This window comes from Drosophila nasuta, chromosome 2R (genome assembly GCF_023558535.2).
Source record: "Drosophila nasuta strain 15112-1781.00 chromosome 2R, ASM2355853v1, whole genome shotgun sequence".
Classification (NCBI taxonomy): domain Eukaryota; kingdom Metazoa; phylum Arthropoda; class Insecta; order Diptera; family Drosophilidae; genus Drosophila; species Drosophila nasuta.
The window spans coordinates 26,222,769-26,240,086 of NC_083456.1; the positions used below are offsets into that span (position 1 = coordinate 26,222,769).

Genomic DNA, 17,318 nt, shown 5'->3' on the forward strand with positions numbered 1-17,318 from the left:
CTGCATGCAACAACTGCTTCTGCTGTTGCTTCTGCAGCTGCCCCTTGTGTGTGGTTGGTGCAATTAATTAATAATGCCTGCAGCATTGTCATTGTCATTTCGCATCGGAAGTGAAAAGTCAACGGCAGTCAACCAGCAGCCAACTAATTCTCGACGGTTCATCAACTTCAAAACAGCAGTTGGCATTCGCTTAAACGTTGGTAATACTTTAAGCCGATTTGCCAACCAAGCATTAATTTTATATATGTATTTTCTCGTATGTATATCTGCATAAACAGCAGCCACTATTAATGCACCTGCACTTGCCCCCTAGCTTTAAGTATTAAGTCTTCTTTCCATGCCTTTCACCTTTGTCACCACCAAAACTTGCTTTCATTGTATTCATTGCACTTAAGTAATTTTGCAATTTCCCAAATGACAAATCACAATCTCTAGCACTGGCACCAGCACGCACAAAATAAACGCACTTCCTGTCGATTTAGTTGCCGGCAGCGATATTACCCACCGCAATTACTCTGCTACCACCATGGAGGAGAGAGGTAAGTGCAACATTTTCCTTATCTTAAATAGACTATCTTATGCACCTAAATGCACTTTTCTTAAGTCACAAATCAAAGAGGGGAATATATCTATTTAATAATATTTATAAATGCAATAAGAGGGGTATATACATTTTTAGTTTCTTTTTGTGGTCTGAAATACAAGGGGCAAAATTTTAATTTAAATGGATACCTAATGGAAAAATGTTCACGATAAAACAAATGGGCATAGTTAACTTATAATTACGTTTGTAAAAAATTGCAGTTACAAATTTATTTTAAGAAATTTCTATCATTCAATTGAATGATAGAATATGAATTTTAATAAATAGAATTAAATAAATGGAGTACAAAAATCTTCATATACTTTTTAGTCCGAAATGTTAGGGATACATTCAATATCCAATTAGTAATTACAAAAAGAATTATACAAGAAATGGAACAAATATTTTATTCTTGTTTTATTTATGTAGTTGTGTTTTAGATAGTTCAAACATAAAAAGTGGGAGATCAACTTTAATTATTGAATAATTAAACTAAATAAACATGGTATTTATATGGTTATATTCTTGGATTTATAGTTAAGTTACAAATCAGTTCAAATTAAATATAATATACTTAAAAGAACAAAAATAGTTTAAAATTGATACCCCGAGTTAGGAGAGTTTTCATTGTTCGACTGTTAAAAATGAAAGCAAGTGAATTTATGTAAAAACATTAAGTGTTGAATAATTTATTTGTGTTGTTGAAGATTTTATTGCAACCTAACTAAATATTATGATTTAATTAACAACAGTTTATTTCAAATTGTAGAGTATTTCAATTTATTTCAATGTGAACTCGAATTTAATTTGGCATAATTTTGAACTTCATTTAGTTATGGGTAAAATTATCACAATGAGAGCATTCAATTGAAACTATTTGGGACTTTCAACTACTTTAATTAAGCCTTGATAACAATGCGAATGGTCTGTCAGTTAAATGGAACATGTGTACTCGATATAATTCACCATAACTGACACTGAAGGTAATAAATAGCAAAACAGCACAAGTTTTCGGGGCGAAGAGGGTTTGCGCCACTCTGATTTCTATGAAACTGAGGGCCAAGAGGGGGAATCTGTGAAGCAAGGGGAGAGAAGGGGGTTGCACATTAGACAATTTGAGCACATTGCACATTGGAGCACTGCACCAGAGGCACTCACTCACTCACTGTATCATGGAGCACACCGAGCACAACACTGAGCTTCTCGCTCTATGCACACACACACACACACACATACACATACTTGCACACACTTACTTGTATCCTTTCATGGCACCATTTAGACAAACAAGCTGCAGGCAAGCAACGAACGAACAACGAGCGAAGCGGCAAATGGCGGCCAGTATCCTGATCCCGGGGGAAGCAAGTAACGCTGCTTGCCACTTGCCACACGCTGCATGCCGCTTACTGCTTGCTGCTTGCCACGCCGTTTGTTTACCGCTCGCTGTCTTGTAGTTGGCACTTGCAATAGCTATTGGAGCATAGTTATGGCTATCTGCCACTACAATCACTTGCAGTTAAAGTAATGCACACTCACATATCTGCACTCAGCAATACACACAAGTGCCATAAATAAGCATTTTGTTTGTATGTGTGTGTTTTGGTGTTTTGCCCCAGCGCCAAAAGAACAACCGAATCGTCTCTTACCCTCTCGCCACTCTTAAAAAGTTAACTAAGTACCACATCCGATATGAACTCTGCACTCTCTCTGCTTTTGCGTTTGCTATTGGCATCTACCATATTATGTGCATTATATTCAGTTGCTGCTTATTTACAATACACACACACACACACACGCTCAAACACAACACAATTCTCACACACACAAAGAGAGAATGAATGCATTGATGTGCATTTATCTCTATCGAAGTCTTTCTCGCATGTCGCATAATGTTTAATACGCATCGCATCGCAGTGTTTGGCATTTTGATTGTTACGCATTTTGTGCATTTCACTCGTATTTATTGCCACAAATTGCATCCATCATCATCGTCTGCATCATCATCATCATCGTCATTGAGATTATCATCGATGGCTAGCTGACCCTTTTGTTTTTGCATGCAATGCGGCACTTGCGTTGACCATCTGGCTGACAAGGGTTATAAATTTAGTGCTGCTTGCTGGCATATTGTGCTTGCTCTTCATTTGTGCCATGTGGGACACACACAAACTATTGTGAATGAATGCAAATATTGGCAAATATTTATGCATGTCACATGCAATGTGCAGAGAGCGCCTCATAGAAATTTATATGCACTCAACTACTACTATTTGCGTTTATTCACATGAGAACAACAAACTAGCAATAACAAATTGTAATCACACACACAAACACACAGACAACTAACTGATTCTGGTAATTAATGAGAGCTAAAATTAAAATGGAAACTATCTAACAAAAAAAAAAAGCGAATTGATGAAATGAAGCATTTTAGATTTAATTATTATGTTTGCTCATTCAATTTTAGTCAATAGAGAGCTGCATTTGTTATTATATTTTTGTAAATCTGCAACCAAAAACACAAACAAAGTAAATTGCATAATGCTAAGCGCACAATTTGAAAATTTAATTATGCACAAGTGAAAACAATTAAAGCGATTTGTCCGGCAATTGCGACAAAAACAATAACAAGCATAACAACAAACACTAGAGAGACAGACACGCTCATCCCCCCCCTCCGCCTCCGACCCCCCGCCCACTTTGGTAGCGTCATGAAGTATGTGAACACCTATTTGGCATGGTGAATGTTTGCGTGGAATAAATATTTTCATAATGCTGCACAATTCACATTGTTGCCGAGCTTGACACACCCACATTCCGCCCACCCAACCCTGCCTCGATGTTTATCCTCAAAAGCATGTGTGTGTGTGTGTGTGTGTGATACAAATTAGGGCATGGAAACCACTGATTCCCATCGAGGCTCACTTGTCCAGCAGATGTTCCACGGCCATAGACACAGACACAGACACACTCATTCGGTAGGCACGCAATGAGGTAGTGGCATTTGAAATTACAGCACATTCTGAAATTTATTTCACTTGTTTATGACTTTCAACAACAACGCGTCGTTTTTGTTCATTTCGGTTTGCAATCATAGACATGCTCGTAAATCGCCTTGAATGTGTCGCCCAATGAAATAATCACATGAATGTCAATTTATGCTATGCTTTAAATATATATATTTGCAATGCAAACAGGGACGGACATACGCTGCGTATACGTAATGCAGCCACATCTACTTGACGACAACTGCTTACATGGGCGATAACACTTAACAAACTGCGCTAATCTCATTTCCAGCTGATTCCCTTTTTTCCTCGAAAGCAGTTTGTTGCGCAAATATTTGCGCTCGACAAAATAAGCGACAAACATAAATACGAATCGCAAAGACACTGACAGTGCTAAGCACAAGTCTTCATCGTTGCCTTCTTCTTGGCTCAAGTCCTTGCCATTTAACGTCCCACATTGACCGCCCCCTCCACAATAGCTTAAGCACATTGGGGTCCTGGCATCCTTTGAGCATTCCCCCGGAAGCCAGGCAAAAGGCAAAGGCAGCAGGACTCAAATGAAGCGCGCTTTTGGCGTGCGCCCTGCGAGATAAGCAAATGCTGCTGTGGTTGCAAAACGTCTCCATTGAAACGTTTAGCATTTGAACGCTCTAACAGCGCATGACATTTGAAAGGCGCACACACACAGTTACACACTCACACACACACACATTTACCTACGCACATTCTCTGGGGCGTGTGGCTGGCTGGCTGGCTGGGTGAGTGTTGTGGCCCTGTCAATGACATTGATAGCGACGGAAACAGCTTCCCCGCAATGCCAATTGATCCGTGACGAGCCACAGACACACAAACACACACACAGAAGCACAATAAGCAATTGGCAATATCGAGCTGCAAATCGTCTCTAAGCCAATGCCATTAATACCCCAATGACACTGGCTTCAAACACTCGCATTTAAGTATTAAATAAAATTTAAGCATTGCTTTGCGCTTCACAATTATATAATTTCGTTGTGTATATATGTAACTATGTAAATGAATGTTTGCTTCACACACTTTTCTACTAGATAAACGCACAGAAAATGTTCTTCTCGTCGCACACACAATTTTCCTCAACTGTCCATGTAAAAATTTCAACTACTTTTATTTCATTTTCTTCTCAACACTTTGTTTAAATCAAAACTTATTTCAGTTGTTTATCAAGTCCATGCAATTAAATGGACAAAAACACACATATAACTATAACTATATATTTTTTTTTAATTTAATAAAGAAAAGAAACGCCAAGAAAATTTACAAAAAAAAGCAAAAAAAAAATACATATCTATGTTATATTGAAAATTATGCTAATTCGATTGGATGCCCAAAAAAAAAAAACGTTGCTGTGTTCCAATTCACTGCTGTGTAGCTTCTACAACAACTAAAAAAAACTACAACTACTACTACAACAACAACAACAATAACTACTACTACTACTACTACAACAAAATATGAACAACTACTCGTAAAAAGTAAAAGCCAATTGTACTACAACTACAACAACACTTCTACCATCTCTCTCCTCTTCTTGCTATACTTATTACAAATTGCAGTAAGAATATTGGGCATGGACGAGAAATTGCATCAGAGAATCTTCGATGATAATTTGGCGCTTATTGATACGCCATTGATAGCAACGGGCGGCGGGGCGAACAGCTATAATTATCCGGGCTCGGTGTCCAACTCGCTGCACGGTGTGCTCAGCTACCCGTTCAATATAAGCGGCTTCCATCAGCGCCACATGGCGGCAGCGGCGGCGGCAGCCGGGGGCGCCGGAAATGAGTCGCCATTCGATATCGTTGATACGGGCTACGGCTACGCCAACGGCAATGGCAATGGCAATGGAAACGTCAATGGCAATGGCAATGGCAACGGAAACGGAAATGCCGGTGTTTACTACCAAAGTATGTGTACATGTATTAGCATGAACGTAATCAATAAATAAAATGACCACCAACCAACCAACAAACAAAAATCTAGGCATAAACCTAAAACAGAAAACAATAATGATCAAAATACCAGAAGCAGCAGTCAATGATAATTCCCACAAACAAAAAAAGAAACAAAACACAATAATTCATAGGCCAAAATAACGGTTTGTTGTATTGCATACGTTCGTTCGTTCGTTCGTTCTTTTTTTGTGTTTGTCATCCGACAGGTAGAAGAATATTGTAATTACTCTTAATAAGCGAAATTTGATTTCTTTTAATTATTCATATATATATTTTTTGACGTTTTTTACGCGTGTTGTGTCGTCCCCTGTAACTAACACACCCCGTTGCAGGTAATCTTTTAAGTAACAAATTTTTACTGTTCTCAATCTTTTTTTGTTATTCAAAACAAAAACCCAAACAACAAAAACAAAAATAATGAAACTGACGTGCTCGGAGCTCGTCTTGGCTTTGTGCATAATTTTTGGCATTTGCTCAACTTTTATATAAATATCAACAAACAGTAACAAGAAAACTGCCTATATACTCGTATATATATACATACAAAACTTTTATATACTTATATATATTGTGAGGTAGTTGTCTAAATTAAAGTTGCAAAAAAAAAAAAAAAATAAACATCTGATTGTCACAAATCAAAGCATCAGCTGATGCGCCAAAGCCTTAATTAAGTTGGCAACTCCACTTAGCATAGTTCAACTGTTGAGTTTATCGAACGGGTAGTAAGTATCGCCTTGATCCACACAGAGATGCTTTGAGTACTCACTAAGGGCAGCCATCTTCACTTATGCACTTTTTTTTCACTGAGAGCATTATTACATCAGACCAAAAATTTGCAAAGAAAAATTGCAAAAATAAATTTAAAATAATACTGCAACCAAGAAAGGAAAGCCAACAATTTTGGCATCCAAGGTTTTCTTTTGTCGCCAACTTGGATTGGCCGGCTCTAATAGAGAATTTAGAATTGCTAAATTTTCTCTTTGCCACTGATTGGTAAGTAGTGTCCATCTGATTAGACCTTGCAGTAAAAATGCTATTTTATGCAGCTTATTGGCCATACCTCTGGCAATTGCACCCGCTAGACCCTCCTTAGAGTGGAATAGGTGTTGCACATTGCGATCCTCGTCTCCCCCCCCTTTTGTTGAACAAGTGCAACTAGTGAAGCGCACGCGGATATTCACCCTAACCTGCAAGCCTAAGGGAGTTTTGGGTGAAGGCGGCGAACCTCGCTGCAAACAACCGGCTAGAGTGGGAATAAGGCGATAATCTTGCGGCAGCGAATCTTCGCTGCAGATTATCAAACGGTATTCGATAGCGGCTAAGCGAAGGCGATACTAGAGACGTTCAAAGGAGCGTAGATCTTCCGGCGAGATCTACGGCTCCACACAAAACCCGCCAGCACCATCTGCATTGGATTGTTTTCGTTCGTAAAATGCACTAAAAGTGCCAACATGGTTTGAATACTTGAAAAATTAAATTGAATTTGTAAATAGTACTTGTCAGATCAACTAACTCATTTTTTCGACTTTTCACACAGCCAACATGGGTACATAGGGATTGATAGCCTGATAACCATAACCTTTTATCATCTTTAACAGCTATCATCAACAATCATATATGCTACGACGGATTCATCGGTTATCAGGCCTGCTAACTTCGATGGAAAGTGCGTAAGTACGGCATAGCCGTGACTGTATTTATAGTTGATTGGGGTTGTGATTGTGAGGCTTTCAATTCCGTGTGTTCCGTGTTGGTATATTTTTCGTATTATTAAGTCATGAAGACAAATATTTAAACAAAACAGATTAACGTAACGATAAATAATAGCTCGATAAATCAAGCACTATTGTTAATTAGAGATAATTTTTATAAACAAAATGAAGTATGTGTATTAAAATACTGAATATTATGGAGAAGAAAACAATGAGGCGTTAAACTTTTAATTTTGATTGGGCACTGAATGTGCGAGCGTCTGAGATAATGCGAGATGAGTACTGTCCCTCTCCCCTAGTATTACACTCTGTCTACACTTTAATTTATGATGACTTACTACCCAGTCGAAGCCAAAGACCCACCCCAGCCCTGAACTGAGCCGGCAAGTTAGCTAGACAGAGTAGGCTTAGACGAGTAGAACCTCGTGGTGTTCGTCACATAATTAAATGGCGCCCAACTCGTGAGGCCTATGGAAAATGTGCCCCAAAATAAACATTTCCTCATCAAACTATTCATTCTTTTTATTGAAAACATAGATGTATGAATTTTCTGCCTTCTGGATTGGCTGTTTACTGATGAGAACGTCGGAAGCAGACCAGGCGAAAAGAACATACATAGCGGATTCATTAATTGATAGTGTTATCAATGAATTAAACCTGTTAAATGCAATTTTCTGGCCAATAATGTGATTAAGGAAATTTTTTTGTAGAATTGGATGAATTTCGATTCTCTACCGAATCATTGTTAGGCCCAGTACACAATATTGTGTTGTGGTATTGAAATCGAGAATTGTTCAGTATTGGTTAATATCGATCTGTTCCTCTTTCAATCACAAACACTCATCAAATACGTTACTAATCAAAGTAGATTCAGACTCTCAGTACACACTTCGCATTGTCTTAAAATCGCATTGAAGGGTAAGTCCCAAACTTAAAACTTAAAACTTGAACACTATATTATCGCATATCGTAAACTTATTTTTGTCAATTACCTTGTCAATATCGAATACCGTACTAGTTCACATTCATATTTTAATTCATTATGCCGGTTACTCGCAGCGACGAAAACCTCGCATCAGCTAGTTCACTAATTCTTTGCAAAATTTGCAATGATTTAAAATCGTCTGAATTTGAATTAGTAAAAACCCCTTGTAGTCATAACTTTCACTCCGAATGTATATCCAATTGGCTCAATACTAGCGAAACTTGTCCAACTTGCAAAAAGCCGTGCAGGATAGGAGATATTTTTGGCTCAGAACAATCTGAAGGGTTAAGCATGCTTCATACAGTTGCAGCACCCCCAGTTTCACGCGAAGCCTCGGGAGCCGCTGGTACTAAACCACGAGATCGACCAAAACAAGAGCTAATCAGAGAGAGAATCTCATGAGAAATGCCGCACAATCTCCTTCTTGGCAACACAGGGCAAGCTTAGAACAAAATGTACCTACTTCCAGGCAGCATCAAAATGCTGCGCGAGAAAGTCGCTTACCCCGAGCATCAACAGGAAGTACAACCACACCCGTTCCAGCTGTGTCTGAACAACGAGTTCAAGGACTTATCACTTCTTCACTCGATAACTTTCGAGCTGAACTAGTCGCTACTATCGCTGATCAGGTTGAATTAGCCTTCAGAAACTTAAATATTGCCGCCCAACCGCCAATAGTTCGTTCCGAGGAACCGCAATTGGAATGGGATAACGAAATTCCAGATCAGAATAACGAAGGATTGGGGCAATCAGGAAATATATCTGGTAGTCTCGATCGGCCTGACCGAATTTCCAGTACCATTGTTAATTGGCATCTTAAGTTCAGTGGTACACCAACTGATATACCAATCGATGACTTTATATATCGAATAAATTGCTTGACCTCTCGTTGTTTGAGCGGAAACTTTAATACGTTGTATCAGTTTGCGCACTTACTATTCTCAGGTCCAGCGTTAACATTCTATTGGAGGTTTCATCGTAGCTCTCATCATAGGAATTGGTATAATCTTTGTTCTCGTTTATGCGAAAGATACCAAAATCAAAGAACCGATGAAGACATAAAAGATAGCTTAAGACGCAGGAAACAAAAGTTTAATGAACCTTTTGATGAATATCTGGATGCGATGTTAAACATAGCAGATACGCTTAATTCTCGTCTATCCGATACCGAATTGGTCTCTTATGTTAAACATAATTTGAAACCAGATCTTCGACATGAACTATTACATGTCCCAATTTCAAATTTAGCTATCCTTCGTAGAGAATGTCACAAACATGAAGAATTCTACTCACAACTGCCTAAACATCAAAATCGATCGAATAACCCCAACCGAGTTATTCATGAGATTGCTTTAGAAAAAGACCTGAGTCAGGCTCGGAAGATGAAGACTCAGAATCAGCAGATGTAAATGCTATGAAGTACTCTGATAATTTCAAATGCTGGAATTGCGATGAAATTGGTCATCGTTACCAGGATTGCCTGAAATCACGTCGTATATTTTGTTATGGCTGTGGAAAACTTGACACATATAAACCAAATTGTACAAAATGTAAAACCAAACAGGAAAACTCGCAGAAGGGTATTCGCTTACCACCAAAAGCGGATATCCGCAATTAAAAATAGAACCAAATTCTCTAGAGTATTCTCAACCACCTGCTATATCGAATAACTTACCTGACTTACAAATTCATCGACATTTTATACCTTATCATTTGCGATTAAGAAAAATACACACATCTCCGAAATCGCGTGCTGCTCATCGTATGCATACATTTTGGTCGAAAAAGCGTGTACTAAATTCTTATAGGATATCAGCTATCGTAAATAAAGACAACGATATACGACCCTTTACTTACCTCAACATTCTCGATCAGCGTTGTTTGGCCTTGCTCGATAGCGGAGCAAATAAAAGCGTGATCGGAGGAAACTTAGCAAAGTACATTCTTGAAAATAATATTAACTATCTTAAATCCAAAGGATTTGTTAAAACTGCTGATGGACAACCTCAAAAGGTCGCTGGTACCATTAATCTTCCAATCGAATATAATTCGACAAAGCAATCGTTTGAGTTCCTAATTGTTAGCGCCATCACGCAAGATGTTATTTGCGGAATTGACTTTTGGAATAAATTTGGAATTTCTGTTAGTTATGTTAATGCAGTAACTGAATCTGAAATTGAAAATGAAACGATACCCAAATTGTCTCTTACAGTAATGCAAAACGCAGATTACAAGCAGTTGTTGATTTTTTCCGTCATGCGAAAGGGACGGCTTAGGAAAAACAACACTTCTTGAACATTCTATAGACACAGGAGATAGTACTCCCATTAAACAAAGATACTATCCCATATCTCCAGCTAAAGAAAAGCGACTTTGTGCCGAGATTGACCGCATGTTACGTTTAGGAGTAATAGAAGAAGCTTCGAACTCTGCATGGTCCTCGCCTGTGGTTTTGATTGTTAAACCTGGCAAAGATCGTCTATGTCTTGATTCTCGAAAGCTAAATGCAGTGACGAAGAAGGACGCATATCCCATGCCTAGCTTAGAAGGTCTTCTAAGTCGATTGCCATCTGTTAAGTGCATTTCCAAAATCGATTTAAAAGATGCCTTTTGGCAAATTTCTCTAGACAAAGAAGCGCGACCAAAACTGCTTTTACGGTACCAAATAGACCCTTGTATCAGTTTACTCGGATGCCATTTGGCTTGTGTAACTCACCTCATACAATGTGTCGTCTTATGGATCAAGTAATTCCCTATGACATGAAGGAACACGTATTCGTTTACCTAGATGATCTATTGGTCATGTCCTCTAACTTTGAAGACCACTTACTGCATCTGACCGAAGTGGCAAATAGATTACGAAAAGCGGGACTAACAATAAATGTTACCAAAAGTCAGTTTGGAATACGAGAAGTAGATTACTTAGGCCATGTAGTAGGAGAAGGCACACTTCGAGTAAATCCAATGAAAGTGCAAGCCGTTTCCGAATTTCCGGTGCCACAGTCCAGACGCCAACTGAGACGATTCCTGGGCATGACTGGTTGGTACCAGCGTTTTATTCCCCAGTACTCAACGGTCATCTTTGAACTAACAGAGCTGCTAAAAGGAAAGAAATTTGAATGGAATGAAGAGGCCCAACATGCGTTCGAAGCAATAAAACATAGACTATGTGCTGCTCCGTTTTTGCGTCATCCCAACTATGAGTTGCCATTCATAGTGCAATGTGACGCTTCAACATATGGCATCGGCGCCGTATTAGCTCAACTTGATGCAGAAGGCAACGAACTACCCATTGCATATATGTCGAAAAAGTTGAACAAAGCACAACGAAATTATTCTACAACGGAATTAGAATGCTTGGCAGTTGTATTAGCCATTAAGCGATTCCGTATGTATATAGAAGGCCAATCATTCAAAGTTATAACCGATCATGCAAGTCTGAAATGGTTGATGAATCAAACAGACCTTCATGGCAGACTTGCTCGGTGGGCGTTAAAGCTACAAGGAATGGATTTTCAGATCGAACATCGAAAGGGCAGTCAAAATGTAGTCGCTGACACTCTTTCCAGAGCATTCGAAGAAAATGTAGATGTTGTTGAGCTCGAAATACTACCAGAGATAGATTTAAACTCGGATGCATTTCTCGAAAGTGATTATGTCGAGTTAAAAGAGAAGATGAGCAAATCCAATCTTCCGGATTTCAAAATCATAGACGGATATTTATATTACAGAGCAGTATTGCCTTCCGACGTCAGCGAAGATATTGGCGATGGCTGGAAACTGTACGTCCCTACATCTCTCAGAAATTCGGTGATAGTTTCAGCTCATTGTACCCCAACGTCAGCACATTGCGGCACAGCGAAGTGTCTAGAACGCATTCGTAGGCATTTTTATTGGCCACGAATGGTAGTGGAAGTGCGAGACTTTATTAGCAAATGCGAAATATGTCAAACCTCAAAATACCCGACACAAAATCTAAAGCCGCCAATGGGTATTCAAACAATTAGTGAGCGAGTATTTCAAAGACTCTACATAGATTTCATAGGTCCGTTTCCACGCTCAAAACTTGGTAATATTGGAATTTTTATCATCCTGGATCATCTTTCAAAATTCACATTTCTTATACCAGTTAAGAAATTTTCGACTTTAATAATCATTGATCACTTGCGCAACACTGTATTTAACTGTTTTGGCACACCAGAGTTCATAATCAGCGACAACGGCACTCAGTTTAAAAGCCGAGAATTCGCTGCATTTTTGTCTTCGTATGGTATCAAACACATGTTCACTGGAGCATATTCCCCTCAAAGTAATGCAGCTGAAAGAGTCAATAGATCCATTAATGCGGCGTTAAGATCATTTATTCGATCAGACCAGCGAGAATGGGATATATATGTTAGCAGTATCAATTGTGCTCTACGCAATAACATACATCAATCGATAGGCGCGTCACCGTACTATGTTGTATTTGGACAACATATGATGACGCATGGTAAAGACTACACAGTACTTAAAAATTTGAATCTCTTAAGTGAAGGAACTGCTCGACTCGATCGTGCTGACAAATTTTCTAAAATCCGTGCTGATATTCACAAATATCTGAAAAAGGCATATGAAAAGAATCAGAGATCGTATAACTTTCGTACTAAAGAACGAACCTTTGAAGTTGGCCAGACAGTAATTAAGCGTAACTGGGCACTGAGCAATATGGCAAACAATTTCAACGCTAAGCTTGCACCAGTCGGCCTTAAGGCACGAGTAAAGCGAAAAATTGGACAGGCCTTATACCTATTAGAAAATTTAGAGGGCAAGGAAATTGGTCAATTTCATGCTAAAGACTTGTGGAATTCAAAGAGTAACTACCTTCTTTCAGATTTTACGTCTTCGATTGAACTCTCGATTAAAATCTGCTGTTGTGAGGTAGTTGTCTAAATTAAAGTTGCAAAAAAAAAAAAAAATAAACATCTGATTGTCACAAATCAAAGCATCAGCTGATGCGCCAAAGCCTTAATTAAGTTGGCAACTCCACTTAGCATAGTTCAACTGTTGAGTTTATCGAACGGGTAGTAAGTATCGCCTTGATCCACACAGAGATGCTTTGAGTACTCACTAAGGGCAGCCATCTTCACTTATGCACTTTTTTCACTGAGAGCATTATTACATCAGACCAAAAATTTGCAAAGAAAAATTGCAAAAATAAATTTAAAATAATACTGCAACCAAGAAAGGAAAGCCAACAATTTTGGCATCCAAGGTTTTCTTTTGTCGCCAACTTGGATTGGCCGGCTCTAATAGAGAATTTAGAATTGCTAAATTTTCTCTTTGCCACTGATTGGTAAGTAGTGTCCATCTGATTAGACCTTGCAGTAAAATGCTATTTTATGCAGCTTATTGGCCATACCTCTGGCAATTGCACCCGCTAGACCCTCCTTAGAGTGGAATAGGTGTTGCACATTGCGATCCTCGTCTCCCCCCCCTTTTGTTGAACAAGTGCAACTAGTGAAGCGCACGCGGATATTCACCCTAACCTGCAAGCCTAAGGGAGTTTTGGGTGAAGGCGGCGAACCTCGCTGCAAACAACCGGCTAGAGTGGGAATAAGGCGATAATCTTGCGGCAGCGAATCTTCGCTGCAGATTATCAAACGGTATTCGATAGCGGCTAAGCGAAGGCGATACTAGAGACGTTCAAAGGAGCGTAGATCTTCCGGCGAGAGATCTACGGCTCCACACAAAACCCGCCAGCACCATCTGCATTGGATTGTTTTCGTTCGTAAAATGCACTAAAAGTGCCAACATGGTTTGAATACTTGAAAAATTAAATTGAATTTGTAAATAGTACTTGTCAGATCAACTAACTCATTTTTTCGACTTTTCACACAGCCAACATGGGTACATAGGGATTGATAGCCTGATAACCATAACCTTTTATCATCTTTAACAGCTATCATCAACAATCATATATGCTACGACGGATTCATCGGTTATCAGGCCTGCTAACTTCGATGGAAAGTGCGTAAGTACGGCATAGCCGTGACTGTATTTATAGTTGATTGGGGTTGTGATTGTGAGGCTTTCAATTCCGTGTGTTCCGTGTTGGTATATTTTTCGTATTATTAAGTCATGAAGACAAATATTTAAACAAAACAGATTAACGTAACGATAAATAATAGCTCGATAAATCAAGCACTATTGTTAATTAGAGATAATTTTTATAAACAAAATGAAGTATGTGTATTAAAATACTGAATATTATGGAGAAGAAAACAATGAGGCGTTAAACTTTTAATTTTGATTGGGCACTGAATGTGCGAGCGTCTGAGATAATGCGAGATGAGTACTGTCCCTCTCCCCTAGTATTACACTCTGTCTACACTTTAATTTATGATGACTTACTACCCAGTCGAAGCCAAAGACCCACCCCAGCCCTGAACTGAGCCGGCAAGTTAGCTAGACAGAGTAGGCTTAGACGAGTAGAACCTCGTGGTGTTCGTCACAATATATATATTTCAATATTATCAAAATCAATTACAAGTTTACATACATTTTTAGTTCAATTTTTTCCGTACGTAGCTTGCCACTTGTTTTTTTTTACGAAAATGTTTTGGAAATTTTCTAAAAATTATTCAACAAAATCAAAAACCAAATCAAATTTAATACGATTGCTTCAAACTTCGTTAAGAGAATTTCTTACAATGAATTTTGTTTTGTCTTTTTGCTTATAAAATAACAAAAATAAACTAAATATATCTAAAGAGGTGTATAAATTGTTAATATAAATACATTGTACATTTTCTTGACTTAAATGAGATCAACTGAAATCAAACTTAAAACAAAATTCATTAAAATATACATAAAAAAAAACTTAAAGCTGACAAAATAATTTTTGTTACATTTAATTCATGCACATTTTTTATAAAAAATTTTTCGATGCACCCGTTTTTTGAAACCAGAACAATAACAATAACAATTACAATTACAATTACAATAACAGTTACAGTTACAATCACAACTAATTCAACTACTAAGTACAACAACAACATGCGTTACAAACATTTCTTTTTTCAAACTCAACAATCAATTTTGTTACAAATGCAAATTTTTTACAACCATTCGTTTGCGTGTTCAACTAAAATAACAAACAAATACAACACGACGAACAAAGAAAAACATAAATTCATAAATTCATGCAAATCAATTAAATATCTCAATACAGAAAGATTTCAACAATTTCATCTTCAATAAGACAAGCAAACAATTTGCCAATCAATAACCCAAAAACCAAAACTCGTATACTCATTTCTTTTTTGGATATTTTGGAATCAGAAATTCGAATCGAAACAAAAATCAAAATTGATTTTTCATTTGGTTTTCATATTTTTTTTTGCAACGCAGCTGCTCAGATTTGATTTGTGCTTCTTCGATTTTTATTTTCGTTTCCTTTTCGTCCTCTTTGGCTTTGCGTGCATTGACAGTTTTCGGTTTGTGTTTATTTCGATTCCACACGAAAGTACACGAAAGACAAAACAGTTAATTGTATTTAGTAGCCAGAATAAACAACAACAAATACAGTCAGAGCTCATTCAAATGAAACAACATTTCCATTGACTCCATTTCTACCTCAGGCAAACAGAAACATTTCACAAACACACACACTCACACTGAAAACAATTACTCGATTCGCTAGTAATCGCCTCCCCTTAACAACAAAAATAATAAGTAATAATATTTTTATAATAATAATAATCATCATCTAACGTCGTAGGTCGTAGTCTTGAAGGCCGACAAAACTATTGAAAATATTAATGAATAATGCGTATAACTCTAGTAATTAGTTGTGTTTGATCAGAAACTCCCCGCTCCGCAGCCCCCCGCTGCACCAGTAGTCAGCCCCCTGCTGCTCACTTAATAATCGTAAAAATATTATAAATATATATAAAACAGTCTGCGCTCTCCTTCCTCCATCTTTTTTCCCCTCTCTCTCTCCATTTGAAAGTTGAAAGTACAAATTGATTACCCCATTTGAAAGCCCCCATCAAGTTTGTTGGCAACGAATTTGGAAAATATATACGTATATACATAATATATATATAGATGTATTTGCTTTTAATTTCGTTATTTATTTATTTCGGTTCACATTATTCGATTCTTTCGATAATTTATGGGCGGATCTGCGTCGGGTTTTGTGTGGGACACCGCTCCAAATTTTGAGCTCGAGGGTCGCTCTTTGGTGGGTTTGGGTCTTTAAATGAAAATGAGTAGAAGAGCCAACGACAAGTTGGTTAATTAAAATGCAATCGATAAAATGGCACCAGCTGCTCTGCCACCCAACATGATGCGAAACACACTTCCTTTTCACTCTCTATGCTGCTGTCGATAATCATTTGTAATTAGGATTATTTACCATCTAGCCAGCGAATTAAATGAGCTCTAAATAACGGCCAGCGAATCATAAATGTTGTGATAAACACACACACACACTTGATATGAAAAGTAATCGCATCAAATATGCACGTTAATATCTTAATTAGTTAGTAATTAATGCAATAATGAATAATAATAATATGTCATTCAACATTCAAACAGAATGCGACAAAAAGCAAAAATATTAATTAATAACATACCGCCAAATAAATGCCAATGTTTTCCAAGCAATTGGCAAACAAATGAATAAAACATTTTAATTAGTTTGCAATAATTCAAAATGCAAAAAAAAAAAACTAAAGAGAATTCATTCATGTTGGTGGCAGCAGTTTGAGTAGCATTTGATTTGAAGTGCATTTTGGTAAAATAAATTATTGTATTTAAACAAAGTATTCAGTTTGCCATAAATTGATAACTAATGGAAGTCTTTAAACGTTTTTTCGTACAATCAACATTTTGCGGCTACAAATTGTGTGTGTGTGCGTGTGTCTCTGGCGAATACTTTGGCCAAAAATTGCAACTTTAACTTGAATGCTCACTTGGGCACGTCTGATGCTGCAGGTGGTCAGGATGTGGAAGTTGACCTCTCAACGGAAATAATCAAGCAACACTTTCAGG

General features: G+C 37.8%; 1 protein-coding gene across 7 annotated transcripts in view; it reads left to right on the forward strand.

Moving 5' to 3' along the window:
- Positions 1-17,318, forward strand: part of LOC132787072 (uncharacterized) — a 116,385-nt gene that overhangs the window by 88,611 nt on the left and 10,456 nt on the right. For 4 of the 7 annotated variants that reach the window (XM_060793957.1, XM_060793955.1, XM_060793956.1 and 1 more), the window contains 2 exons: positions 436-539; positions 17,262-17,317. In XM_060793957.1, coding sequence (XP_060649940.1) covers positions 436-539; positions 17,262-17,317 — 160 coding nt within the window. Of the gene's footprint in view, positions 1-435; positions 540-5,183; positions 5,535-17,261; position 17,318 lie in introns of all 7 variants that reach the window. The other 3 variants (XM_060793961.1, XM_060793958.1, XM_060793960.1) reach the window with 3 other exon arrangements.